A 26,933-nucleotide genomic window follows, 5' to 3' on the forward strand; every position below is an offset into this window, starting at 1 on the left:
ACCACCAATGGATTAAAAAGTTAACTTTTGAGTTTACTGCCCACTTCTCCTATTCTTGGTCAGTAACAAAATTCTCCTTTGCTGCTCAAAAATAAAGCAAAATAAGAAAGAAAGGATAAGTGATATGATAGATATTAGTCTGGTGTTTCACTGAATTTTTCTACAATGCAAACATAGACAAAACATCACATTGTATCCTATGAATACACACAATTATTTATAATTTAAAATGAATTCATTTACAAGAGAAATAATAAACAGAAACTTTCTGAGAATTTCAAAAAGGCTCCAAGTAAGAGACTTCCATGGGTCCATAAACTCAGAATTTCCTACATTATTATGATATTTTAAAATATTCTGAACTCCACACCCATCTGCTCTCACCTGGAAGAATGTAAGAGTTAGGATGACAAATCTAAGTTTACCTAAGTATCCAGTTTAATTTTTAGTTCCATGATGCAACTGGAGCGAATAGAGACTTGGCTGTCTTTGTGGGAGATAAGGTCACACGGTCTTGACAAAAGGAGTCCTCAAATAATAACAGATTTTGAAATAAAATTCAAATATCTTGAGAAGAGCATACTTTCAAAATGCCAAGAGGATTAGGAAAAAACTTTTGTCTTCTCTCTGCAGGCAAACCAGCGCTGTGAGATCCTGGAGTCACTGATGATGAGCACAAAGGGGCTGAATGCTGGGAAACATGAGGCCACCAGGACAGAGCTGTTCACCATCCACTGGCCTTGATGTGTGACTAGAGTCATCCAGATGCTGAAAATAACATAGACTGAATAAAAGGTCACAAAAGAGCTCACCAGGACCAGGATGGTGCGTGTGGCTCTGGCCTCATGGGAAGGGTTGGGGGAAAAGCTGTGTCTGCGAATGTGCTGGACTCGCAGCCTATGTCTGTGCAGGACCAGGACCATGGAGCCACTGGCCCAGATCATGAAGATGAGACTCATTAGGTTAGGGAAAAAATACAAGGCTGTATATAATGGGCTATATCCTTGTGGCGTTATCCAAGAACAATACTCATAATTATTTTCTATGCTGAGATTTTTCTTACTCAATGGACCATATACTATTAAAGGAAGAAATGAATTTATCAAGAGATGTGGGATCCAACACAGGCAACAGCAGAAGCCAGTAAACTTTAGGGATCTAATCTTGAGCTCCATCCATCTACAAATACTGGGGTTGATCTTAATAGTGTGGAAGCCATTGAGGAGGCAGACAGTGCTGAAGGACACTCCAGTGCTCACTCTGTAAAAGTAGAAGACAAGTTTACACCCAGCATCATCCAGGAAATATTCCCATCCCAAAGTTGACAATGTCTGAGGGACACCTTTCGAGAAAAGAACCACCAAATTGGTCAATACCAGTTGATTAAGAATCAAATCTGTCGGTTTCAAGTGATGTCCAATGAGCACAGTGAAGTTATACATACAGAGCAGGTAGGAGTTTCCCACAAGGCCAAGTCCTGTCTGAGTGAGGAAGACAATCCCCAAATCCAAGTTGGCAGAGCACATCCTACAAGGCCTTTGGAGGGCACCAGTTTTAAGTCAGACGAGTGAAGAGTTAACCAAATGGCGATAAATGTTATCACAGTCACTGAGTCCCTCAATTCTCAATATTTAGCATATTCAGAATATTTTTATTTCAAATGACATAGAATTTTGCTTAAATATGCAAAGGCAACTCAGTGAGGACCTCAGCATCTCAGTGCTGCAAATGGCCTCAGCGTCTGCTTCAGGGTGATGGATGCACAGCAGGGTGGGCTGCAGCCCAGGGATAAGCAAGGGAAGCTGTGTGCACTGATGCGGGCTGTCCTCTCAAGTACCTTGTCCACGAAAAGGCCAGATACAGAACATGTGCAGCATAGGATCCCACTATTATAGCACTAGAAGAATATAAATATAGGAGGAGAAATCAAACAGCATGGAAAAGTAGAAATGAAGTTTATGAAGTGGCCTGATTTATAGTTTGGGTAGTTTAAGTATTTCACATAATTACTGAAAAATATTAATCACGTGAAATATCAAAATCAGTAATATTCCCCGTAAAATGAAAATCTGAGCTTGATTATATATCACGGTGGTGCTCTATGTGTACTTACCAAAAATAGTTCAAGTAACTATAATTTTATAGTAACTTTCTCTTCAATGAAGCAATGTAACATTTGTAAACAGCCTTGCAGCCTTATGCCAAGTACCAAGACCATAGTATCTAAAACAGTTCTTACTAAAGGAAGGCAAAACATCTCGAAGACACATGATGTGTGAGAAAAATGCTGCAGGTGTCCTTAAAATTTCTCAAAGAAAAAAGCCAAGATGCCCCAGATATGCCGGCTGTATTTGAAGAGGACATATTATTCAACTTGGAAAGAAGAGATGTGGGTCACTCCAGGAGGGCTGGGTGTAGAGGGCAGGAGGGTCAGGGTGTTCATTCATCTGACCTTTGCGCTCTGTGAGTTGGTTCAGAATCATCACTGTAAGGTTCATGACTTTAAAGAATCATGTAAGATTTCAAAGGGGAATTTAAAAATCAGTCATGGAGAAAGGACACATGGTAAAACAAAACAATGAAGTAAACTCAGAGGAGGAGGGAAACAATGGGAAAAATTGAAAGATAACCCTGAAATGATTTCACAAAACAAGTAGGGAACTCAGAGGGGTAAATTAGGAATCTTAAGGCTTGTTACAAAACCAAGTCTATGACAAGAGCCCATGAACTTTGAAGTTGTGGTGTGTTTTAATCACTGAGGCTTATTAATGCAGAACAACACAGGGCAAGGAAGGCTCAGAGTTTGGAGACACAGGGCTGATCTTAATAACTCCAACTCTTGGAGAAGGACATGAACCTGCCATCTCAGTGAGAGCAAAAATGTTGATATTTTACAAAATAAATTTAGAGGGTATTCTGAGTAGCAGATTAATAATACAATGAAAATAATATAGCCCTTCTCTCTCTCGCCACTATAGTGAGCCACACATTTCCCTGAATACCACCCCCCTTTTTAAATCACTAACATGGGAAAAAGAATGAGCTTTCTTTTTCTTTAAATAAATGCCACCATCTTCTAATAAGGACATACATTTTAGAAATGTTTCTACAGACTCCCCAGAGATCTTCATGCTTTCAATAAAAAATGATAACAAGCAGAAGCTTCTTGCCATCTGCCGGACAGCTGGGAACCCACCATCTGACCTGTCCCATGCCTGTAGGGGAACGCGATGCCTGTGAGGGAGCTGTGTTGGTCAGGGATGAGTGAGGGCAACTTCAGAGAGAGCTGTAGCAGTGGAGAGAAGAGAGAAGCCCCGCCACCATCGTGCAGGGGATAGGGTGCTGGTAGGCCAAAGGTTTTCTAAAATAAAAGCTGTCCCAAATGTACCTGCATGTGTGTGTGTGTTTATTGTTTTATGTTCCAAAGCCTGGGTTCTCTGGGCTGGAGTCCTTCTCAGAATCTGAGCCTACCTTCCCACCTGTACACAATCAACTCTTACCTGAGGCAGAGCAGCTGTGGTGGATGGGTTTGGAAGCCGAGGACTCAGTGCCAGTGACATAGCATAGCTGGGAGCCATCAGAGGCGCTGTAGGGTTCCCGGTGTCATTCCGTCCATAGTTGGTCCATTTGCAAGGGACACTGGCATCACAACGGTCCTGTACAGAGGTCGCCCATGGACAAGACCCCGGATGCAGATCTGTGTGACAGGCACAGAGCCCTGCAGACTCGGGTCCAGAGCACCAGGAGAGCCGGTGAGGTGAGCAGAGGTGCGGAGAGCAGAGCAGAGTGGAGGGCGCTCCCTGACATCAAGTGCGAAGACTCTAAATTTGCAACCATAAAAACCCTCAGTCTCAAAGAAATAATATAAAATTACTCGGGTAATTTGCCATGGATCAGTTGTACAACTGATTAGAAGCAACAAAACGAACATACATTTCACAAACTGCCCAACACAAAAGAAAAAGCAACCAAACAAAAATCCAAAGCATTTCTACTCACCTGACTGGAGCTTGCTGTCAGGTGGTGGGGTTCAGGCAGCATTGTCAGGTGTGGAAAGGGGCCACTGATAAAAGTTTGGGAACCTGTGACCTCACCTCCTGGCCGGGAAGTGATTGTCACTTCACCATGAGTGCAGTGACAGCATCTGCTAAGGGAGATCTCTAAGAAACATTTGTGTATGTGCAAGTCTCTGAAGGATCTTTGAAATGATTAGTAACGAGGCTCACCAGGAGGGGCAGAGACTCGGGGTGGGACCCCATATCAAAATAAGCAATAATCCTGGTGGAAGCTGAGTAGAGACATATGGCTCTAATGAATGAAAGAGAAAAATAAGCACACAACTGTGTGAAATTTATAATCACTCTTACAATCTTGACTGAAAATACAAATATTTATTCCTGAGAACTTGAAGGCACTGGAACTCAATGGAAGACAGTATATAAATAAAACTGGGTCAAATGGACAGGAATATCATGGGGCATAGTCACTCAGTGCTTGAAGACATTTATTTAATAACCTAAGTGGATCAGATGATTTTCTGCTTATTGGGCATGTCTTAGAACATAGACATTAAGTCTTTGATCTGTTGAGAAGGTTCTGTTCTACTTCTAGTCTCCTGATAGCTTTTACCATGAACAGCTGTAGAATTTAGTCCAATACTCTTTCTCCAACTAGTGACAGGATCATATGGCTTTTTCCTTTCCTCTGTTAAAATGATTACTTTTGGGGGTTGATCTTCCAATGTTGAACCAACACTGCCATCCCTATAATAAAACCACTTTCTACATACTGCCAGATCTGACTTCTAAGAGTTTGTTTTGTTAAACAAATTTCTATCTATGTTCATACTTTTTTCTTCTATTATCTTTATCCAGTTTTAGGATTAGCACAATGTTGATTTCCTTAAATGAGGGGAGAAGTGTTCCTTCTTTTTTCTGCTTTAAATGTTTGATATAATTTATCAGTTAAAATGTTTATGAGCCTGCTGTTGTCATATAGGTAGGTTTTCAAGCTAGGAATATACTTTCTTTAATAGGTGCTATTCAAATTTTATATTTCCTCCAGAGTTAGTTTCATTGATTTGTCTTCCAAGGTACTTCTTAGAAGTTGTCAAATTTATTTCAAAAAAGATTTTTGTAATATGCTTTCTATATCCTTTTAAATTCTGTAAAATCTGTGGTAATGTCTCCTAGATCTTAATATTGTAATTAATTTAAATACTGTATAACTGATATTGTGTAACAGGAAGAAAAGGTCTAAAAGAGCAGGGGAATTGTGAGGGGTAGGGGAAGGGAAAAAAGGGAAAGGAAAAAATATGAGAAGAGGAAAAAATTGGAAACAAGGTCTTTGCAAACAGGGAAGGGTGGAGGGGGTGAAGGGAGGGCAAGGGAAGGGGACAAAATAAGAACGAAGAACATAGACATTAAGATAATTTTGCCCACAAATGGCCTGTTTCTCTCAACCAAATTCATTGAAGTTACTATTATATTGTCAGAAGCAGTAAGTTCCATGGATAAGAGAGAAGAGCAGAGTGTGTGTTCAGTGAATTGTGGCCACAGGGACGGGTCACACAGAGCATAGGATGCCCACAGTAGGACCAGTCCTATGGATGCTATTTTAGGAAATGCTTTAATGTATGAGCAGGAACATTCCTTCTCCATTCATGTATATGTTTGGTTTTATTTTCTAGGTAAAATCTATTAAATGGTCCTTATAGCCCAATGTTTAACAGCAAAATAAACTGCTGTAGTTCTTTCACCACGTGAACTTAGGTAAGATAGATTACTAATTATTTTGTCAAACTTCTCTCATATCTTACCTGCTTTCTCATTGCTGAGACAAAACCCTCAACATTGTGCTGCTTCAAAATGATCCACTGAGAAGGGAATATTACTTTTGGATATTCTAACCAAACCATATATAGCCTTGAACTGTCCATAAGAGAATGTCATATATTTCAACTTGGGGGACATTTCAGAAATCACCTAACCATTACATTCCAAAAGTATTAGAAATTAAGATGTCATAATGAAAACTGAGGAACTGCATGTATTTGGAGAGACCAGGGAGGCATGACACCTGAATATAGTGTGGTATTCTGACTGGATTTTGGAACAGAAAAAAAGACATAAATAAAAACCTGGCAAACTTAAATAGAATTTACAATTTATCTCACAGTACAGTATAAATGTTCATTTTCTAGCCCTAATTATTTTATTATGGTACATAAAATGCTAATTTGGGGGGAAACTGGGAAAGTGTATTATGAGAATTCTTTGAGGTGTGTTCTACAGCTTTTCTATAAATTTAAAATTATTTGAAATTAAAAATAATTACCATAGGGTGCTGGGGATTTAGCTAGTGGTGCCGCCGCCTGGCAAGCACAAAGTCCCGAGTTTGATCCCCAGTACCAAAAAAGAACTCTTGATATATAAACATAATTACCATAAAATGATAGCTAAGAACAGATAGCTAAGTGAGGTGATGAATTTGTTAATTGATTTAAACATTGCACTTCGTATATATGTATCAAAACATCACATTGTACCTCATAAATGTATACAACTATGATTATTTAATCAGCAATGTTAATAAGAAAAATTTAAATTATTGTGATAACTCCCTATTTACAAAATAGGAAGGGAGGGAAGGGGAATGGGGAAAAATAAGAACTATGATCTATCATGTAGAGGTACAAATTCCCAATGATGAATGTGATCATAATGTATACCTGAAATGTACCAATATAGTTAATTTAAAAAAAATTATTGTCATAACAAGATAATATACATAATGACAAACACACGGGTCACTGGAATAAGCACAATGCCTGGAAATAGATACACACATAGACACATACACACATGGACACCTACACACACAGACATACATACATGTCCTCATGGATTATTTTTAAAAGCCAAAGCAATTTCCATAAAAGTGTGTTGAAATAATCTAAATTCCATAAATAAAAGAGACTGTCCTCTAAAAATTTGAAAATGACTTCATAACCTTAGTTCTTATCATTTAGTTGTATTTAGAATCTATAAAGACAATGTTCACATAAGGCAGTAAAAGGCAAAAGATTTGGAAATACATTTTGTGATGGAACATTCTCAAATATATGCTCGTATGTGTTTTCATTTCTTTTTCTCTCTGCTCTTTTCTGTCCCTCCCCGACCTTGAGTGTCTTCAGAAGCCGCTGAACCCCCAGTACTTGAAGTCTTCATCACAGGGCCCAGACCCACAAGCCTCGGATGTTTTGCATAGAACAATGATGCCAGATGCATAAAAATTCAACAATCTAAGACCAGTAAACTGTGACTCCAGAAGGGTCCAAGTACATCTCAAGAAGGAGCAGCTTTCGGAACTGTACTCCTGGCCAGTGAAAAGTGTCATCGTTCAGCCCGACCTAGAAAATCGATAAAAACCTGCTGTTCTCTTTGCTCTGGGAGCAGCAGTTGGGACAGTCTCTCGGCCAGTCAGGGACACCCTCCATCTGAAGCTCCAGTTCAGCTGATGGCCCTCTCCTGCCTCCAGAGCGTTCGCCTGTGCAGTAGTGTGTGTGCTTGCGCTATTTGGCCAATCTACTTCCACTGCACCTGTGTCAAAAGCTCCCATTGTCTGATGTCATTTCCAGCAATATCTTGGCCCATATCGAAACCCTCTCTTGCCCCAGGAACTTGTGACCGCCCATGTTCTTTTCCTTTTTTCCTTCTGACATAGAAATAATTGAGTAAGTTAATTTTGCTTAATATTGGGTGTTTCCCTCTCTAGCAGCTGGATTACATGTTCCCTACACTGTTGGTTCACTGTAGTTATCAAAGTGCCCAATAAATGCCTGGCGGACACTAAATGAGTATGATATCATACATTTCTGTCCCATCTGAACCAATGAGCTGTTCTTACTATTTCTTCTCACTCACTGACTTCTTTTCAACTTCAGTCAGTGAACTAGTCAGTGAACTTCAGTACTGTCAGTGAACTAGGTCTGAAAAGAAAGCATATTTTGACTAGAAACAGGGAGATAAACTTTGTGGAGAAGGAAGGGCTCTGGGTGGGGGAAGATGGGAGGAAGGGGAGAGAAAGGGTAAGTGAAAAGGATATGCAATATGTGTATGTACCAATTCCCCAAAGTGAATGTTTTTATTTTTAATGTTTATTTAATTTTTATCAGTACATGTTTGCAGTGCATAATGTTTACATTTATCTTAGGGAGTAGGTACATGGACTTCACTTTTTCTTTTTTGGGGTACTGGAGATTGAACTCAGGACCTTGGGCTTTCAAGGCAGGTGTGGCACCACTGAGCTACATCCTCAGCCCTCATATCTTAATTCTTTTTATTCCCCCACTCTCTCCCCCAACTCTAAATCCCTTCCCATTTGCAAAAGATACAGCTCCCTGTTTTCTATTGTCTATCTTTTACTTTGCTTTGTAAATGATTTTTACTCTGAGTTTCTCATATAAGGCACAGGAAAGGACTTTCTAAGCAGAACCCCAATGTCACAAGGATATATTTACTATGTATTGCAAATATATACTAACTTTAAGAATGAAAACAATAATAAGATAACATCTAAAAAAGAAATCAAAATTTGAGACAAACTTTAAAATGATTGATAATCCTAAAGGACATGCTTAGTATTTCTATACTTATTAGTTAACTTTTCTTTTCTGTCTTGTTCGGTATTACCCAAGACTTTTGTTTTTATTTGTAATTATTTCGATAACAAGTTGTTTCCCACCTATTTCTATGACTTTTGATGGAGCTTTAGAATTCAATGTCAATACCTTTCAGTAATTTGTACAAGTGTAAATGTTTTCCAGAGATGATCCCAACTCCGTCTGTAGATACTGTCTCTGTAATTACAGCTGAAATGCTAATCACTTCCCAGGCAGGGCAACCTTTATCTTGGCTCAGATTCCTCCTTCCCACACCTGAACAGATGCTGAGCTAGCACCCACTGGTCCGACCTCAAATGTCATTTGGTAAGTGTCTATATTTTTCATATCAGTGTTAGATTTACAAAAGAATCACATCATAAAAAATTCAGTCAAAAACTCTCTCTCTCTCCTTCTATCTCCCCTCCTCTCTTTTCTCTCTCTTACATTTTCTCTGGGATGGGCACAAACACTATCTATCGACTAGGGATTGATATTTTCTGATAATATTGATGCTTACTGAGTCCCTTCCCACCTGCCTTCAGCCTGCCTAGTGTCTCTCTTCGTCCCTCACTGCAATAGCTTCTGAATCTGTCATTTTTTCCTGAGCGTAGCTCAGTGGCAGAGTGTTTGCCTAGTACATGTGTAAGGTCCTAGATTAAATCCCCAGCACCACCACAAATAAGCAAAAGACACGCTTTCCCACTACGCATCCCTCCTCTGGCTGGTTCCATTATCAGTAGTCAGCAGTTTGTTTACCAAAAGTGACGTTTCCCCCACACTCACATATGAATTATTCCCTTTATTTTGGTTATTGAAACATGATTGCAATATTTTTACAAAAGATTTTAAATACTCAATGTTAAATTGCAAGATTTCTCAGGAAAACAATAGAAAAGATATACAAATGTCATGTATTTAGCATTCTGAATGGTTATTAAAAAGGTATAGATCTGCAAGTGTTCATTTCACATGATAGTCTGTCAGATGCAACCCCAATAGAGAACACAGGAGACGCACACATTGCTTATATCCACAGGCCTTAGAGGGACAGGCACCCCAAGCCTATGGAATAAGGTGTGGGATCAGCAAAGAATGGGTGGAGAGGGTAGGGAAACATATTCAGTCTAATTTTTTTGTAAAATCATGTATACTAAAAATATTTTGGAACCTCAGGGCTGACACATACACAGTAATACTTAGCTCAGGCAAAATTATGAAAAATATATTGCAATATTTTTGTCTAAGAGATTTGCCATTTTTTATATTTACACTCATTGTTTGTTTCTAAGATTAAACCTAGAAACGTACCTGTAAAATCTTAACTAATTCTCCATAAATTTTAATATTATTAAGTCAGCCATTATCACAAATAATTCATCATTCACTTTAACAAGACGTAAGTTCCTATCAACTTTTCTTATGTAAGTATCTGCAAACATAGGTCATTTTCAAGTTGTGTCCTGTTTCGTTTCTCTGCTCTTTAGCAGCAAATTACAGTTACTGTTATACTTTATACATGGTACGATACATATTTTTTATTAAACTGGTTTAAAAATTTTTGTATTAGTAAAAGAACTTCATAAATGTCAACATTTTCATTGAAATTTTATTCAATAACATACTAGTGTGCACTGAATTACTAACATTGGAAAAAATTCATCTAGGACAACAGTCTCCTTTGCTACTATTTAAAAAGAATTTTGTTATTTAAATACCATTTTTTTGTTAGCAATCAATGTTTCCTTCCCCATACTTAATGTTTCTAAAATCTCCCTTGTCTTTCACTAATATATTTTTGGTTTTCAGTTTAAGGAAACTATTAAAATATAAATGAAAATTTCTGACTATTTTGATTTGTGTTTTTTCTAAATAATATTATTGATCCTAATAGCATTTCCTGTTTTCCTAGAATGCACCTCAAATGTGCAAACATTTCAATCCTCAGCCGTGAAAATGGATATGCATCTCACAGCTGTGATTCCTACTCCATAGAAATGTCTGTGACTGTCCAGAAGGATAGTGACTCAGTAAGGTGCTGTCCAGCTGGGAGCTTTGTTTCTTCTTGAGTTGCAGACATCCCAATGCTTCATGACTTAATACCAAAACATCAGTGTGTCTGCAAGGGGGTGTTGTTTTAAGGGGATGTCTCCCCTAAAATGGTGAAATTATTGTTTCATTCCTTCATTTTGTCTTTACAGATGACAGAACATATTTTTGTGTGGCTTCAAGTCTCACCCACAACAGGTCAGGTTTGTTTGCCTGGAGAGAGATTTCTTAACATGAACTATAGCCGTACACACAGGTATGAGAAAGGGTTGATATTCTATCAGTTTTCAGAAAAATGAGTTGTTCTCCAAATATCTCCCAGTATTAACCTTAGAGGCTGTGTATCATTTTTTACCAGATGTATTACTTCCTGTGCATCAATTCTTGGAATTAGGATTGCACAATATTGTTAAGTTTAGCTTCTTCGAAAGGAATCCTGGATTGTGACCCATTCAAATGACCTACATGAATGCTTCTATTAGTTTCATCACCTTCATTATTTGACTAGATCATTCAATAAAATCTTGGAAAATTCCTACATCAGACCCAGGATAAGCTTTTTCTATTCCTAAAGTCTTCTCCAATCACTAGAAGACACTTTGCTTTCTTATACTGAGAAATTGTATTGACTCAAAAATCTAGGTGCTAGAATTAAGCAATGTTACATGGCTGTCTGTAATTTCTAGATTTTTTTCAATATGAAGAGAAAGAGGGCCAGCGATTTAGCTCAGTGGTTCTGCTGCCTGCCTCGAAAGCGCAAGGTCCTGAGTTTGATCCCCGGTACCAAAAAAAAAAAAAAAATGAAGAGAAAGGATATATATTTCTATATTCTTTTTATACTTTAAATATACATTTAAAATTCATTAAGAAATCTGGGAATGTAGCACAGTGGAATACTGCAAGTCCATGAGTTCAACTGCCAGCACCAAAAAAAGATAAAGTATTAAATGAGTTAATATTGCTTATTCCTATCAAGTTATGTTAGTTTTACTTATTTTACCTTTATATTTCCATGTACATAGAACTTTATATTTCTTACATAGAAAGCCTTGTTTTTCATATATATGTTTGCTTGTTTCAAAAATAACATGCAAAGATTTTTAGTAAAATATATATACAAAGATTAAGATATATTTACAGATAGCTCAGCTCAACACATTACTTCTACCATATAGAGTGAAATTTTGTGTTTTCAATTCACTTGAAGTATTTCATTGTAATAAAGATGCCACCAACTGGATATTCAGCCATTTTTTAACATCTGAAGTTTATGTTTTGAAAACATTTAATTCATTCAGTAATGTTTAAAAATTGTGTGAAATAATTATATTCATATAAAGTAATCACTATGGCAAAATTTTCTTCTAAATGCCTATGCTATATATATTCTGCTTATGTATTTATACATATTCTGTTCCTGTATTTCTATTGTTCCACATACTTACATAAGCTTTAGCATATTTCACGCAGTTCTGCATGTGGCTTCTCATTTCAGAAAGCATCCACTTGGAAACTAGACCAGAGTGTTGGTGATCTTCCTCATTCTGTTTATTAGTATGGAAACCTATTGTATAGATGGACCATTACGCATTGACCTGGGTCCTGCAGATAGACATGTAAACTGTTTCAAAATAGAACTTTCATCAATAGCCACTGTTCCCAACAAGTACACATACTTAATGCCCATTTAAACTGAGGAAATGTGTTATGTTCAGCACTGACACTGACTGAGCCTGGTGATGGTAACATTTATTTTTTTCTTGTCAAACTATCCTTCCTTTGGCTTCAATCTAAATCCTTGTCCCAAATATACTGGTGTGATGGCTGCCGTTACATTGAGAATGGGGGTTATCTTCCTTATTCAGACAGCAGTGGGAATCCTTGGAAACTTCTCCCTCCTCTGTCTTCATAGTTTCAATTTGCTCATGGGAAACAATGTGAGACCCACTGACATGATCCTCAACTGGCTTGTCTTAGCCAGTTCCTTTGTACTTGTCTCTAGAGGGATCCCTCAGACAATGGTAGCTTTTGGATTGAACTGTTTACTAGGTGAGACTGGATGTAAACTTGTCTTCTACCTACACATAGTGGCCAGAGGGTTTACCCTCAGCACTATGTATACTCAATGGCTTTCAGGCTATAAAACGTTGTCCCAATTTCTCTACATGGCTAGAGCTCAGAGTAAGATCCTCAAAGTGCACTGGGTTCAGGTGCTTCCTCTACTGGATCCTGCATCCGCTGGTAAATTTCTTTGCTCCCCTCAAAGTGACTGGTCAAATGTACAGCAAAAATTTAAGTGTGAAAATAAATTATGGATGCTGTTCCTCATTCATTCCACATAGATCCATAAAATTTCTAGTTGTATTCTTATTCTTCCCAATTGACTTTATATGTTTTGCACTCATGGTCGGGACCAGTGGCTCCATAGTCCTGGTCCTGCACAGACACAACCAGCGAGTCCAACATATCCATAGCCACAGTGTTAAGGAAAATGTAAAATAACTGCTTGCTTCATTCTGCTTCTATAACTTGCTTCACTTGTTTCGCTTTCTCAGAATAGCAATACCAGATGTTTTACCATCAACCACAAGATTGTAAGCATGAGATAAGCAAATGCCTGCAACACTGCGTAACCGCAACTTCCCACCCAAGTGAGGCCAGATGTCTGAACCAAGATAACAGTCACCATGCCTCACAAACAAAAGTACACATAGACCCTAAGGTTTCTGTGAATCACATGACCAGAGTTCCCAGTTTAGAGTATAAATGTAAGCCACCAATGTAACTCCGGGTCAGTCCCTGAAGGCATGTTCCTGTGGGGCTGGCCTGCTAGCAAATAAATTTTGTTGTTTTACCCTTGCTCCTCCATCTCCTGTGAGTCTTTCAGTTGCTCCCAGCGAAATCCACAACAATAGCTGTTATCCCAGACCTTCCCGTGAGGCCAGAGCCACACGCACCATTTTGATCTTTGTAATCTCCTTTTGTTCATTTTACTCACTCTGTTCCATTTTGCATGTTTGCATAACTTTATTTGCAATTCCAGGCCAGTGGCTGCTGAATACTTCTATGATATCATTTTCATGTTTCCAAACATTCAGTGCCTTTTTTGTACTCACTCACAGTGATACTCATTTCTCTGAGTTCTATTTTCCCTGCCAGACAAGAAAACAACTTTTCTTAGTTTGGCAATGACCATGAGACTTTTTCTGTACATCAATCATTCCTTCTATCACTGTCAATATTTACAGTAGTAATAATTTTCACATTCCTGGTAGGAATGTGTCATTCTATGTAGATTGGAGCCATTAGATCCTATAAGGGATTTAACATGGACTTTATGTGTGCAACTACTTTAGCTTCAGTGGAAAAGTTCATGGAAGTTTGAAATAGTACTGTAGAGGGAAAGTTTTGAGTTGTGGATTTGGAGAAGCTCTTACTTGGGGTGCTTTTGGCATATAGTAGTAAATTATATGTAATGTAAAATTCAGTGTTGTGTTTTCTTTTTTCGGTTTTTATTTATGAGTATGTATTTTCAGTACATAATGATTACTTTCCTTGTGGGAATTGATACATGTACATAACACATCTCAATTTTATCCTCTGTCCTTCCATTTCCTCCCCTTCCATCATCTTTTGATCCCATTTCCATGTGCAAAAGATCTATCTCCCTATTTTTTGTTACTGACCTTTTATTTATGTTTTGGGTCTCTCCTGTAAGAGAAACCATGCTTGTGTTTCTTGTATATTTCAATTAACATTATTGCTGTGCACATACTCCACTGTTTCCAAAACTCTATTATTATTATTTTTTGAAATAAGATCTTGCTATGTAGTTTAGGCTGGAGTTGAACTCACTATGGAGCCCAATCCATCTTTGATCTCATGACAATCCTCCTGACTCAGCCTCCCAAGTATTAAGATTACAGGTGTGCACCACCATGCCTGGCTTCAAAACTATTTTAATCAACCCAAACAGAAATTGTGTAAACAGTAAACAGTAACTCCTCTTTCTTCCCTCCATCTAGCCCTTGGTACCCTCTAACTTGCCTTCTGTCTCTATAAATTTGTCTATTTTATATACTTCATAAATATGGAACTGAACAATATTTGTCACATACATGTATCTGGCTTATACCACTTGGCATAGTTTTCAAAGTTCATCCTTGTTGTGACATATATCATAACTGATCTTCTTTTTATGGTTGAATACTATTTCATTATTTGAAGGTTTCACTTTTTAAAATCCATTCATCCATTGATGGACATTTAGGTTGATTTCACCTTTTGGATACTGTGGATAATTCTGCTATTGATGTGGGTATACAGATATCTGTTTGAATCCCTGTTTTCAGTTCTTCAGAGTATATAGCCAAGAATGGAATTGTGGTATCATATGGAAATTTCTATATTTAACTTTTTGAGGAACTGCTACAGTGTTTTCCACAATAACTGCCTCATATCACATTCTCACCATCAGTGTATGAGCGTTTCAATTTACCAAAAGCCTTGTTATTGTTTTTGCTTATGTTTCAACAGCCATCCTGGTAGATGTGAAATAGTCTATCATCATAGTTTTGATGTGCCTATTCTTAGTAATTATATATTGATATTTGATGTAATGTACTCCTGTTTTTGATATTCCCTTTTCTCATCTATCTTTCCCTCGCTTCTTACCCACTACCAGTGCACAAACATGGGCTGATGCCTCTTCTGGGGCCCCAGAGCCTCTTTAAAAGCCTATTCCATTTCTAGAGGTTCCCTTGCTCTTCCCCATGCTAATTTCTATCAGACTTTCAGCCCAAATGTTCAACCCTTCCCGCCACATTCCACTCCTGCTGGGAGCAATTCTACATAATTTTGGGGAAAAATCATTTCACAATTAAATTATGATTGAGCCTAGTTCTCCGCCTACAGGCCAGCTATGGCAGGTCGAGACTTAACTCCATTTTGGCCTCCGGCCATGGCTAAAACCTCAATGGTCTGGTGATATTGTGATGCTCCAGAGCAGGATTATACCAGCTGAAGACATCCTGGTGAGGAACAAAATCTTCATCTGCATAGTTCTTCATTGTTCTAGGATTCACACACACACACACATACACACACACACCCCTCCTCTGAGCCACCTGTTACATTTATTTCTCCCGATGTACCGAATAAAGGTGTGGCAAGCTCAGGGTCTTTCCTCTTTGTGCCCAGAGCGGCACTGATCAGGCCCAAAGCTCAGCTTCTTCTCCACGTCTCATTTTTCTATCTTTTCTATTTAATAAATTAATTCACCTTGTGCTGTTGTGGCTCTCAGGAGACTAGGACTTACTGCAGAGGTTCTAGTAACAATCCCTTTCCCTGTTCCCTACACTCTCCCATTTCCTAGGTGACCTTAGGGAAATTCAGACTCCTTCTAGCAAGCAAACTCCACAGAGCAAAATAAATCTACAGCAGGAATTGGAAACATCCCTTTTGAATTAAGGTAAATATATAATATGACCTGAGCCTCTCATTTTGGGATTTTTCTTCCCTTATTCAGCTGGGAAAATAATTTTTCAAATTCAAGTGATTTCTAGAAAGAGAAATCTTCTTTAAATAAGATTATCTTCTTTTTTTTAGATAGGTTTGAGATTTCATACTGTTCTCTGTGCACTTCCATGGACACAGAGCTCAGGGCCGAGGAAGCAGCTAGAATTCAAGTGTCAGCCTGACAAAGGAGGAGAGGCATAAAGATGAAGCCTAAAGATGCTTCAGAAGCATCATGGCTCACAAGGTGTTTGGTGTGACACTGAGCTGTGGGCTGTGCAGGATGTGACTCCCTAGGGCTCAGCAGAGAAGGGCTGCAGGGCTCAGAACTGGCTACAATGGGCGGGTGGTATTAGAATTCCTAGTACCCAGGAGATGACTCCTCCTGAACAGCCTAAACTGTCTCAGTGGAGACCCAGCAAGGCTCCACCTTAGGAGAGACAGGTGACGTAACAGGTCCCTTTGTGGAGGGGCAGAACTGCAAGCTGATCACAGGGTCAGGAGGAACTCAGAGCAACAGTTATCCCTGGTGGCCTCTACTTAGACTACTCTTGTCCCATGAGGGATCCTCACTCTCCGACCTCTCTCCAAGTATTTTTCAACTTTCTTTTTTGATAACTGTAGGTCAGTTGTTCAGAAGGAATTCACTCTTGGCTTGGACTGCTTTTCAGACACCACTCCAGTGAGATTTGGGTCTTCATGTACTCCAGCCTTGCTGGTCCTCAGTGGGCTCTTCCTTAGGGTGGACAGGGCACATGTCCTCCTGGCACCTCACGGGGGCAGGTCTCAAATGAGGTCTCATGCTCAGCCTTCCTGAGGTGACATCCTTAGTTCTTTTCAGAGATGTAAAGGAAGGTGAGGGACCAAGTCAAGGGTTGGGAGCAGGTGCACAGAGACACCAGATGCCATGGTGCAAGGCCACCAGCAAAGTCACAGGGAGTACTCAGCTCCTTTGCGGAGGTCATCAAAGCCTCCTCCCCCACTAAGTCCTGCATGTCTCCTCAGCAGCCAAATCCTAACTCTCCCATTCTGCAGACCCCAGGGGGCTGTGTAGGCTGCAGAAAGGTCCAAGGCTTCCCCAAACAAGCTGAGACAGGAGAGACGGGCTCAAAGCTCCCCTTGAGCCACTTATTTTTCTTTCCTGGCTGCCCAAGTGCCTCACAGCCAGCCACAGCTACTCCAGGAGACATTTGGTTTGGTTGCAACAAACTTCCCTCCTAGAATTATCTGCGATGACTCTGGCCCTCTGCAGCTCTCCTCATTCAGGTCCCCAAGAAGCTCCCCTCCTGCCCATGATCAAACAGAAAGTCTGATACTGTGCCTAGGGCCTGGACCTTTATTCTTTCATAAGAAATATCCCCATACCCTTAGCTGTCAGTCTTCCTGCTTAATCCCAGTGCTATAGCAGAAATCCTAATAAAGCACCTTTTGAATGGCATATTTTTGCCCATTCATGATTTGTACCTTGAGTACAGTATGCTGAGCTCGTACACTAAGTGCTGGTAACACCTAAGGGCACTGGTACAAAATGGCCTAAGAGCCAAAAGTGGCCAAGAGTTGGGGCTGGGGACACTGGACGCAGCTAGCAGCAGAGAATAAGGGATTGCATGCATACTCACTGGAGTCACCATTTCAGAGGCTGGCAGGAACTCAAGGCCCATCTGTAATTTGCTCCAACAAGCAAGGAGGGCTGCCAACGATAAGAGCTGATAGAGCTGGCGCTGAAGGTGGAGCTGCATTCCCTAATCTGTAAATTCTCCACATGAGCTGAGCAAAGAACCCCACAGCCCATTGGCAGCATCTTCCCTTTAGGGTCCTGAAGGGGGCAAGCACACAGGGTGAAAACTCTCTGCACCCAAACTTCTTTCATAACACACTTCTTCCCAGCAAGTCCTGGACAGTCATGAAGCTCTGCACTAATGAGGTCTAAAACAAACACAAGATAACAGTAAATACAAAAACTACCCTTTCCTCCCCTGGGCTAATGTTATAGCTTTCCCAAAATGATTAACATTCAGATACCCTTATCTAAGTTTTGACACCCTTTTTTGAGGCCTAAACCATCAGGCCTGCCCTAAATCAACAGGAAAAAACAGGCTGCTTTTAGCGAATACTAGCAGCTTCCCAGTAAGTAGGGCAAATGGACTAAAAAATGTGTTTTACAACCCCTTGGCGCCGAAAAGTTCAGTAATTGTATACATACCTGAACAGACCTTCCCTGGGCATCTGAGTCGTAAATATGTCACCCCAGATTCCTTAGCTCATTCAATACCTATATAAGTCTAATTCCTTTCCCAGTTAATTGCTAATATCTTTCTCCCCTGGTGTTAGCCCATCCACTCATGGATGAAATCTCTCCCAGCTAGGTGCCACGATCTCTCTCCCATTGTTAGCCCATCCACACACGAATGTGATAAACTCGGCTTTCCCCAGCTAGCTGCTAAAAATCTCCTAATTTCTAGCCCTTGTTAAATAGAATAAACTTTTCTTTTTTTCTTACAACAAAAAGCCTGTTTTGGGTGGGGGGCGTTGCCAATAGATTCTTTATAACATAAGCAAGAGCAATTTTCAGCTTCGATGTACAACGTTAGCTGCAATGACGATCTTGTGAAAGGGCAATGAAGGCCAGGATGCGTGGGAAAGGTATTTTTAAGACATCACATTTGCCAACTCAGCCTCTTTGCTGCGCCTTCACCTCCAACCTCTCAGCCTGACTGCCCGCTGTCCCTTCTGTGTTCTCAGTGGCCTAAATAAACGCTTATCTTTCCCATATTCTTTGTCTATCGGTAAATTCTGGGTGTCTCACACAGAAGCGACTGCACAGAAGGGGATCGCGGACGCTCTAAGAGAAGTAAGTTGCCCTCCCCCGCCCTGCCTAGGCGGCTGGAGGTCAAGCCATTTCTGGTGTTCCTGCCGTGGCCGCCAGGCCAGGTTTCCGGACGAGTGACCAGGGAAAACCCGGAGGAGGGGCTGCGAGAACTACACTACCCAGAACGCCGCGCATCACGGGCCGAGACGCTGAGCCAAGGAGCGCCCCTCGTCGGCTCCTGTGTCCACTGCAGAGGTCAGGGCGGGACTTCCGCTATTGCTTCCCGGAGTCATTTTCTTGGCTCCGTGGACCAGTCATTCACTCTCGCGTTGGGATCCGGGGGAGAGCTGTGGGCGGGCCCAGACCTGGGAGTCCTCCCTGGTGTTCGTGAGCAGCGCTGAGCAGCGGTGACAGCCGCATCCTGGACCTCGCCCCGCCGCAGTGTCCAATGGCGGCGGTCGCTGTGTGCGACTCGGCTTGGGCGAGCGCGGCGACCTCGGCCTCACCGCGTCCGGAGCCCGGAGCAGTGCGGGCTCGGGTGCGGTCTCCGTCCGGGTACTGGAGCGGGGCTGTGGAAGAGCTTGGGTTTTCAGGGAGCTGTCCCATGTTAGATCGGCCCGGGAGGGAATGACGCCGAGCCTGGAAGGCTGAAGCCTCGTGTTCGCGGATCACGGCACCACTCAGTCATCCCTGGGTCGCTGGGCTCTGGGGCTGGGCAGGGGACGAGGAGGCCCGAGCCCGTGGAGGCCCATAGCGGTCACTGGCCTCTCACTTCCTTCCTCTTCCCACAGGTTCCCGTGACTCCACAAGCGCTGATGGACTTCGCACAGGTGAGTGGAGGTTGTGCCAAGGCCTCACTGGTACTCATCTCTCTTTGTCGCGGGGACTTCTCTGTTCAGGCGGCCTTGGCGCTCTTGTAGCCCTTGGCTCCAAGTACTGAACAGACGTTAAACCCAGGACCACACAGCCAGGCTAGTGGCTCTATGAAGTTGTTCCTATTGCTGGAAACCAGTTCCAGTAAGCCGTGGGAAGGTTATCCCAGGCTTAAATACCAGGTGAGCGAATGCTGAAGGAAAGTTTTAGGGAACCCCAGGTCTCCTTTATTTCTTATGGAGATTAAAATCTGGAGTGCAGGGGTCAGACCTATAATGACTCTCAAATGTTGGTGTCTCTTTGGGAATGAGTTGGGCAGTGGGAGCTTTGTGTACCAGGAAGGAGGTGATTAGACCTAGGTCCTCACAGGCACCCTGTGGCTGCAACATTGAGTTTGAGGGTGAGATAGGAAGAGTGAGAAGTCTGCTGGAGTAGTCCAGGTGACTGTTGGTGGTGGCCAGATCATTGTGTTGGCCATAGAGGTGGTTGTTGTTGGATTTTAAATCAGTTTTTTAAGTGGGGAAGGCCAGACTTACAGATTTTTGAAGGTGTGAGAGAGTAAGTCAGGGTTTGTAAAAGCAAGATTGTTTGGGTTTGACAGCCAGAAGTATTGAAGCTCCATTAACTGGGATGAATTTTGTATTAGGGTCACTTATAACTGGGGAGATCAAGTTTTGTTTTGGGACATCTTTGGAGTCTGAGATGTTTCAAACAACAGTTAGTTTAGACACCAAATGGGTAGTTGACCAGCCACAAGGGACTTGGACTGTGAGGAGGGATTCAGTATAGCTACAGCCACAAGCTGTTGGTCTGTGCTTGCCCAATGAGGTTAGGTCACAGTTAGAAAGGGGAGGCCTAGTCTTGCTGGTAATGCAGTTAGTAGCCCAGGAAAAGGAGAGTGGGGTCAATACTGGGCCTTATGCTTTTATACCTAGTGGTTGTGGGAATCACAAAGACATGTGAGAGAGAAGTAGCTGTGAGGAATGTGTTAAGAGGAAGAGCTGACAGGTTGCCAAAGCTCTAAGGGATGAGTGGACGTGAGACTAATATGAAAGCCTAGGAGTAACTGAGGCACTGAAACTAGGTTTAGTGTTTTTTTGCACGCTTCAGATCCACTGGGATTTTTAAATAATCTTTGGTGTGTCTGGAAGCTTCAGTCATGTGCATAAACTTAGAGGCACAAGTATTCATCTGAGAGAGTCACTGAGCCTGAGGTAGAGGGCTGCTGTGGCTGGGCATTGAGTGTGAACAGGAGAAGAAGACATTTAACAGAGATGGGATGTCAAGTGTGGTACATGTAGAAGAGGGCTATGGGTGTCAGATCTACAGGGGGTTCTGGGTGGCAGAATAGGCAAGAAGCTTCTGTGGTTTAGATATGGCTTGAGTGTTCCCCAAAGCTTCATATGTTGAAATGTAATGCCCAGTGTAAGGTTTTAAGAGGCCAGAAGCTCATTCCAACTGGTGATTAGAACTAGAGTAAATCTTTAGCATAGAGACCCATGATTGAGTCCTGATGGCTTTACCAGAAGAGAGACTGTGCACACATGTCTCCTCTCATACATTCCTCCTGTCCCTTGGCATATAAGACTGCCATCAAGAAGGCCATTCCAAAGAGGCTTGTAGAACTTCTATCTCCAGAACCATGAGCCAAAATAGATCTCTTTTCTTTATAAAGTAGCTTTCCTCAGATAATTTTTCTAGTAATGAATGCAGACTAATTCAGAGGCCTTCAGAGCAGGATAGGGGCTGCATCTGGCAGTTGGGCCCATCAGAGGTCTGAGTGGTACTGGACCCTATGTCAGTTTGGAGGGAGCACCATAGATGCCTGTGATGTTAGGCAGGAGGGTGGAGGTGGCCACTGGAATGAGGCTGTGTGAGAAGTGTGGTACAAAGGCTAAAATCACATGGAGGGGAGTATGAGCTATAGGACTGTGGAGGGCATCAGAATGAAGGGCGAGCCTACATTTGAGACCCTCAGGAAAACTGCCTGACTAGTAGGGATCCAGTCTTGAATGCCAGAGTTTAGATGACATCTCCTGGCCCACCTGCCTGTTGGGAGGACACAGTGATTGGTGGGACCATGAGGAGAGGGTGGGCATCAGTGCCACCTGTAACTGCCCAGAGGTGGGTGTTAGGAAAGTAGGTGAGCAGTGGGAACATATGGGAGGATGAACTTGGGGCTGCGGGAGGGAAGCTGATCATGGAAAGATCTGTCCTCACCATGGCAGGACTGTGTGACCTTTGAGGACGTGGCCATTTCCTTCTCCCAGGAAGAGTGGGGGCTTCTTGATGAGACTCAGAGGCTCCTGTACCTCGGTGTGATGCTGGAGAACTTTGCACTTGTAACTTCACTGGGTAAGGCCCTCACACTGACTCTGCACTCTTGAACTGGTTTCTGTCTATCCACTTTTCCTCCAGAGTTAGGACTGTTCTCGCCAGACCTAGGCCCTGCAGACTTTCCCAGTCTTGGCATATGTGCCGTGGTGTCAGGGATGAGGTGTGTGTCCTTCCTGAGAAGTCTGAAATGTACTGCTCCAAAGAATGCAGGAGAGAATCCAGAGCTCTTGAGTCTGCCTAATTGGTTTCACCTTTCTTATCCATAGCCTCTTTGGATCACAGTGTCCTCACCTGTGTGACTTTATGTCACAAGTTCTGCACTTCCTCCTAGGTGACCTTGCATTGTGTCAGGATTTGGGGCCATTTTTTCTGATCAATATTTAGACAGACCATGGGGTGTTTTTGCCAGAATCTTCTTCAAGATCTCTGTAATAATGTTCTGTCCTGTGGTCTCTGGTGTGCTGAGTGGCATTAGGCCAGTACTAGAGGCTTACCTATCCTCTTTTTTTCCTTAGCACTTGTTTCATGTGAGTCCCATGTAGTCCTACAAGTAGGGATGTGAGATCCCTGAACAGGCATTATAGTTTCAGAAGACACCTGGCCTTAATGAGTGGCAAGCAGGAAAAGCACAGCATTTACTATATTTCTTCATTTTGTTTTTTGTTTGTTTTTTTTGAGATGGTCTTGATATATAGTTCAAACTGGCCTTGAACTAATGGCCCTCCTGCCTCAGTCTTCCAAGTGCTAGGATTATAGGTGTGCACCCATTTTAGGCTGTTTTCTAATCCTGCGTCTCCCAGAACTGTGGAGCTAATTCCTTTGGGCACCTTGCTTCTACTTTTTCTCAATTTTATTTGACACTTTACTGACTTGTTTAATCTGCAGCCTCCAGCCTTATGCAGCTCTCACCTTTCTGTCCTGCACGGGTCACCTCTTCTTTGCTGTGCCCCCTCTACAGTATTTCTTAGCACTGACCCACACACAACTGTGTCCTGAGGTGTGCGTATATCATTAAATAATTGCTTGAACACAGTGGAGTATCTTACTCAATTCCAGTTAAGTTTTCTTGCTTCTAGACTCTGCCAACCTTCAGCACAGCATAGCACACCAGATGACAAGGTCCTGCTGAAATATGTTGGCAGAGGAATATATTGGAGGCCCTGCTTGTCCTTCATGTGGTATACCCCTGTCTTCTGCCTTTTGTCTGGTGAGGCCTCTATTTTATGGCTCCTAGAGGCCCCATTCTGCTGGGCAGCCCCTTTCTTGCCCTGCCTGTAGCTCCCTCATCCTCAGAAAAATTCACTATAGATTTGTTCCTTGATAGGTATCTGATGAGGCTTCCCCTTTCCTATTTCAGCATGTACCTGTAGTTAAACTTATAGAGGTAATTGAGTGACAGCATGGAAAGATTAACGGCAGTGATAGAATTAATTACTTGTGGTGACAATAGAACATGAGCACTACACCAAATGGGGCCATTTGAAGAAGCGCCTGGTGGTCAGAGCAGAAAGGGCAGAACAGAAACGTTAAGCCACAACCTTTATTGGAGTTTCTGCACAAAAGGCACATCATGGTAAACAGTTTAGGACTGGTAGTCTGAATAATTTCAGAAGGCTTTGGGGCAAAGTGTCTCACCTTAGTTGCTACTAAGGGCAGAGGAATATTACATTCTGAATATTACATTCAGGCCATATAGAAAATATGGTATGGAATATGGGCTCTTGATTGATTAATTTGCATTTGAATGGTGTGCTGAATTGTCTTGCTCTGAGAGAGGCAGTCTCTTCCCCGGCCAGCAAAATGTTTTTTTGTTGGTTTTGTTAATAGAGTCTTGCTATATTGCCCAGGCTGTCCCTGAACTCCTAGGTTCAAATGATCCTCCTGCCTCAGCTTTCTGAGTAACTGGGACTATAGATACATGTCACCAAGGTTGGCTTTTGGCAAAGTTATCAGAAAATCAGGCTGGGGTTGTAGCTCAATGGTAGAGCACTTGTCTAGCATCCATAAGACCCTAGTTTAAGCCCCATCACCACCAAAAAAAAAGTCACAAAATATTTTTAAAAATAATTAATACAACTCCCACCATAGCCAACATATATTTTATCAATACTTTTCTGCTTTCAGTTTGTTGGCATGGAATGGAGAACGAAGAGATTGCTTCTGAGCAGGTTTCTACAGAAGGATCATCACAGGTCACAACTCCAAAGAGAAGTTCATCCACCCAGGACACTCACCCCTGTGAAGTTTGTGTCCCAGTCCTAAAAGATATTTTGCAAATGACAGATGAACCTGCACAGAAACCATACTTGATGGGTGCACATCCAAACCTTCACCAGGACCAGAACACTCACAATTCAGAGGAAGCTTTGAAAAGGGAATTGGACAACACTTCATTTAGGAAGAGCTGCAGATTGCATGTGTCAGGAAAGACCTTCACCTGGGGGATAGTTGGAAAGGACTTCTTGTCCACATTGGATTTTATCCAGCCTCCGTCCAGTCCCAGCTGTGAGAAGTCAAACACAATCACTGAGTTTGGGGAGACCTTTCCTACTGGAATAAGCCATTACAAATGGGGTGAATTAAGAAAAGCTTCCAGCCACAAACACACTTTTGTTCACCACCCAAGAATCTGTACTGGAAAAAGGCTTTATGAATCTACCAAATATGGGAAAGCCTACCCCTGCAAGTACTCACTTACTCAGCTTCAGAAAATGCACAATAGAGAAAGGCCTTACGAGTGCAGTGTCTGTGGGAAATCTTTTAGCCAAACCTCCCACTTGAATGACCACCACAGAATCCACACTGGAGAAAGACCTTATGAGTGTGATCAGTGTAGAAAATCATTTAGCCAAAGAGCTACTCTTATTAAACATTACAGAGTTCACACTGGAGAAAGGCCCTATGAGTGTGGTAAATGTGGAAAATCCTTTAGCCAAAGTTCTAACCTCATTGAACACTGCAGAATTCACACTGGAGAAAGGCCTTATGAGTGTGAAGAATGTGGGAAAGCATTTGGGTCCAAATCCACTCTTGTTCGGCACCAGAGAACTCACACAGGTGAAAAGCCTTATGAGTGTGGTGAATGTGGGAAATTCTTCACACAGAGCCACAGCTTGCTTGAACACCGGATAATTCACACTGGAGCAAGGCCTTATGAGTGTAGCCAGTGTGGAAAATCCTTTGGCCTAAAGTACAGCCTCATTCAACATCAGTTAATTCACAGTGGAGCTAGGCCTTTTGAGTGTGACCAGTGTGGAAAATCTTTTAGCCAAAGGGCGACCCTCAATAAACATCACAAAGTTCACACTGCAGAAAGGCCTTATGAATGTAGGGAATGTGGGAAGGCATTTATGTTCAAATCCAAACTTGTTCGGCACCAGCGGACGCACACTGGAGAAAGACCTTTTGAGTGCAGTGAGTGTGGGAAATTCTTTAGACAAAGCTACACCCTTGTTGAACACCAGAAAATTCACACTGGATTAAGGCCTTATGAATGTGGTCAGTGTGGGAAGTCCTTTATCCAAAAGTCTGCCCTTATTCAACACCAGGTAGTTCACACTGGAGAAAGGCCTTATGAGTGTGGCAGATGTGGGAAATCTTTTACACAACACTCTGGTCTCATTCTCCACCGAAAATCTCACACCATGGAGAGGACTTGTGAAGACAACAAATATGGAGAAGCCTGAAGCTTGAGGTCGAGCACCATTTAACTCCTGAAAGTTCATACTTTAGAAAGGCCTCAGACCTATAGGGAATGTGTTATTTCTTTTTTCAGTATTAGCCTTTGTGAGGGAACCACTTGCTTGAAGTTAAACCTCATACTTCCATATACCTAGCAAAATGAGATTCCCCCTGAGTTCTAAGTATGGATGAAGCTTAGGGGAGCTGCTGTGCCTGTTCTAAACAGTCCAAGGCCCTTGTCAATGTTCTGTCACTGCCAGTTTTTCTGGTAGAAGCCATTTTCCTCTACCGCCTTGCACCGTTATCAGTTTCCCCAGCATGCTAAGGAAAATCAAATACTGCTTGCTTATTTCCTAGAGGAAGTCTTAAACAGCCTGGGCCTTCAGGGGGGAGTTCATTTTTCTGACTGATTAAAATGTACATCTGACCCATTTGTTATTTGAAGATCTGATCTGCAGTCTGCTAGATGCTTCCTGGAGTGGCTGACCTTCATGAAGATTCTTTGTCTCATGACATTTATGGTTGATTTTTGCAGCCTTCCATTCACCAGCTGGTAACTCAGCCTCAGACTGCTCTGGTTTATGCACTAATAAATGCTTTATTATTGAAATCTAGCTGCAGTCTTTGAAGTTGTATTCACAATTTTTGATGGGAGTAAAGCTGTATTAAAAAGAATCAGCTTTTGTGGTGCCCCCACTTTGTATATCTCAGTAGAGATATAGAGCAAAAAGTCTTATTTGTCATTCTTTGGCCTACTTTGCTCTGCTGTCTGAGACCTAGGAAGCTATGTGGGGCTTTATAGCCCTCATTTGTGGCCCCCGTGCCTCTGTTTTTAGTGAAACTTGAGATTACTATGAGGGCCAGAGTGTAGCTCAGTTGTAGGGTGTGTACCTAACATGCACTTTGGGATCAATGCCTCATTGGAGGGGGAATATGTCACTATGGAGTCAGTTGTTACTGTAGTGGTTCTAAGAATATCAATTTGTCCAATTCTCACCAACTGCCACA

At 41.7% G+C, this 26,933-nt stretch overlaps 2 protein-coding genes and 1 pseudogene across 3 annotated transcripts; 2 read left to right on the forward strand and 1 right to left on the reverse strand.

Annotated features, from left to right (window-relative positions):
- Positions 1–356: 356 nt before the first annotated feature.
- Vn1r1 (vomeronasal 1 receptor 1) lies at positions 357–19,278 on the reverse strand. Of its 2 annotated transcripts, XM_087200882.1 has the most exons (6): positions 18,429–19,278; positions 17,845–18,151; positions 13,710–13,863; positions 12,157–12,313; positions 3,501–3,821; positions 357–1,897 (listed from the first exon to the last, which is right to left on the reverse strand). In XM_087200882.1, the coding sequence occupies exon 6, from the start codon at positions 1,524–1,526 to the stop codon at positions 603–605; it is 924 nt and encodes a 307-aa protein (XP_087057008.1). In that variant the 5' UTR covers positions 1,527–1,897; positions 3,501–3,821; positions 12,157–12,313; positions 13,710–13,863; positions 17,845–18,151; positions 18,429–19,278; the 3' UTR covers positions 357–602. The 2 variants fall into 2 exon arrangements, with proteins under 2 accessions (XP_087057008.1, XP_087057009.1); XM_087200883.1 differs by lacking the exon at positions 13,710–13,863.
- On the forward strand, positions 12,451–13,213 carry LOC101714615 (vomeronasal type-1 receptor 1-like; annotated as a pseudogene).
- A 69-nt stretch (positions 19,279–19,347) lies between the features above and the next one.
- Znf416 (zinc finger protein 416) lies at positions 19,348–26,539 on the forward strand. The gene is made up of 4 exons (XM_004866566.4): positions 19,348–19,572; positions 19,826–19,864; positions 22,136–22,262; positions 24,369–26,539. The coding sequence occupies exons 1-4, from the start codon at positions 19,483–19,485 to the stop codon at positions 25,928–25,930; spliced, it is 1,818 nt and encodes a 605-aa protein (XP_004866623.2). The 5' UTR covers positions 19,348–19,482; the 3' UTR covers positions 25,931–26,539.
- The last annotated feature ends 394 nt before the right edge of the window (positions 26,540–26,933 follow it).

The sequence above is a fragment of the Heterocephalus glaber genome, unplaced genomic scaffold (assembly GCF_053883595.1).
Source record: "Heterocephalus glaber isolate CG9 unplaced genomic scaffold, H.glaber_assembly_v1.0 deba00001745, whole genome shotgun sequence".
In the NCBI taxonomy this organism is placed as follows: Eukaryota; Metazoa; Chordata; class Mammalia; order Rodentia; family Bathyergidae; genus Heterocephalus; species Heterocephalus glaber.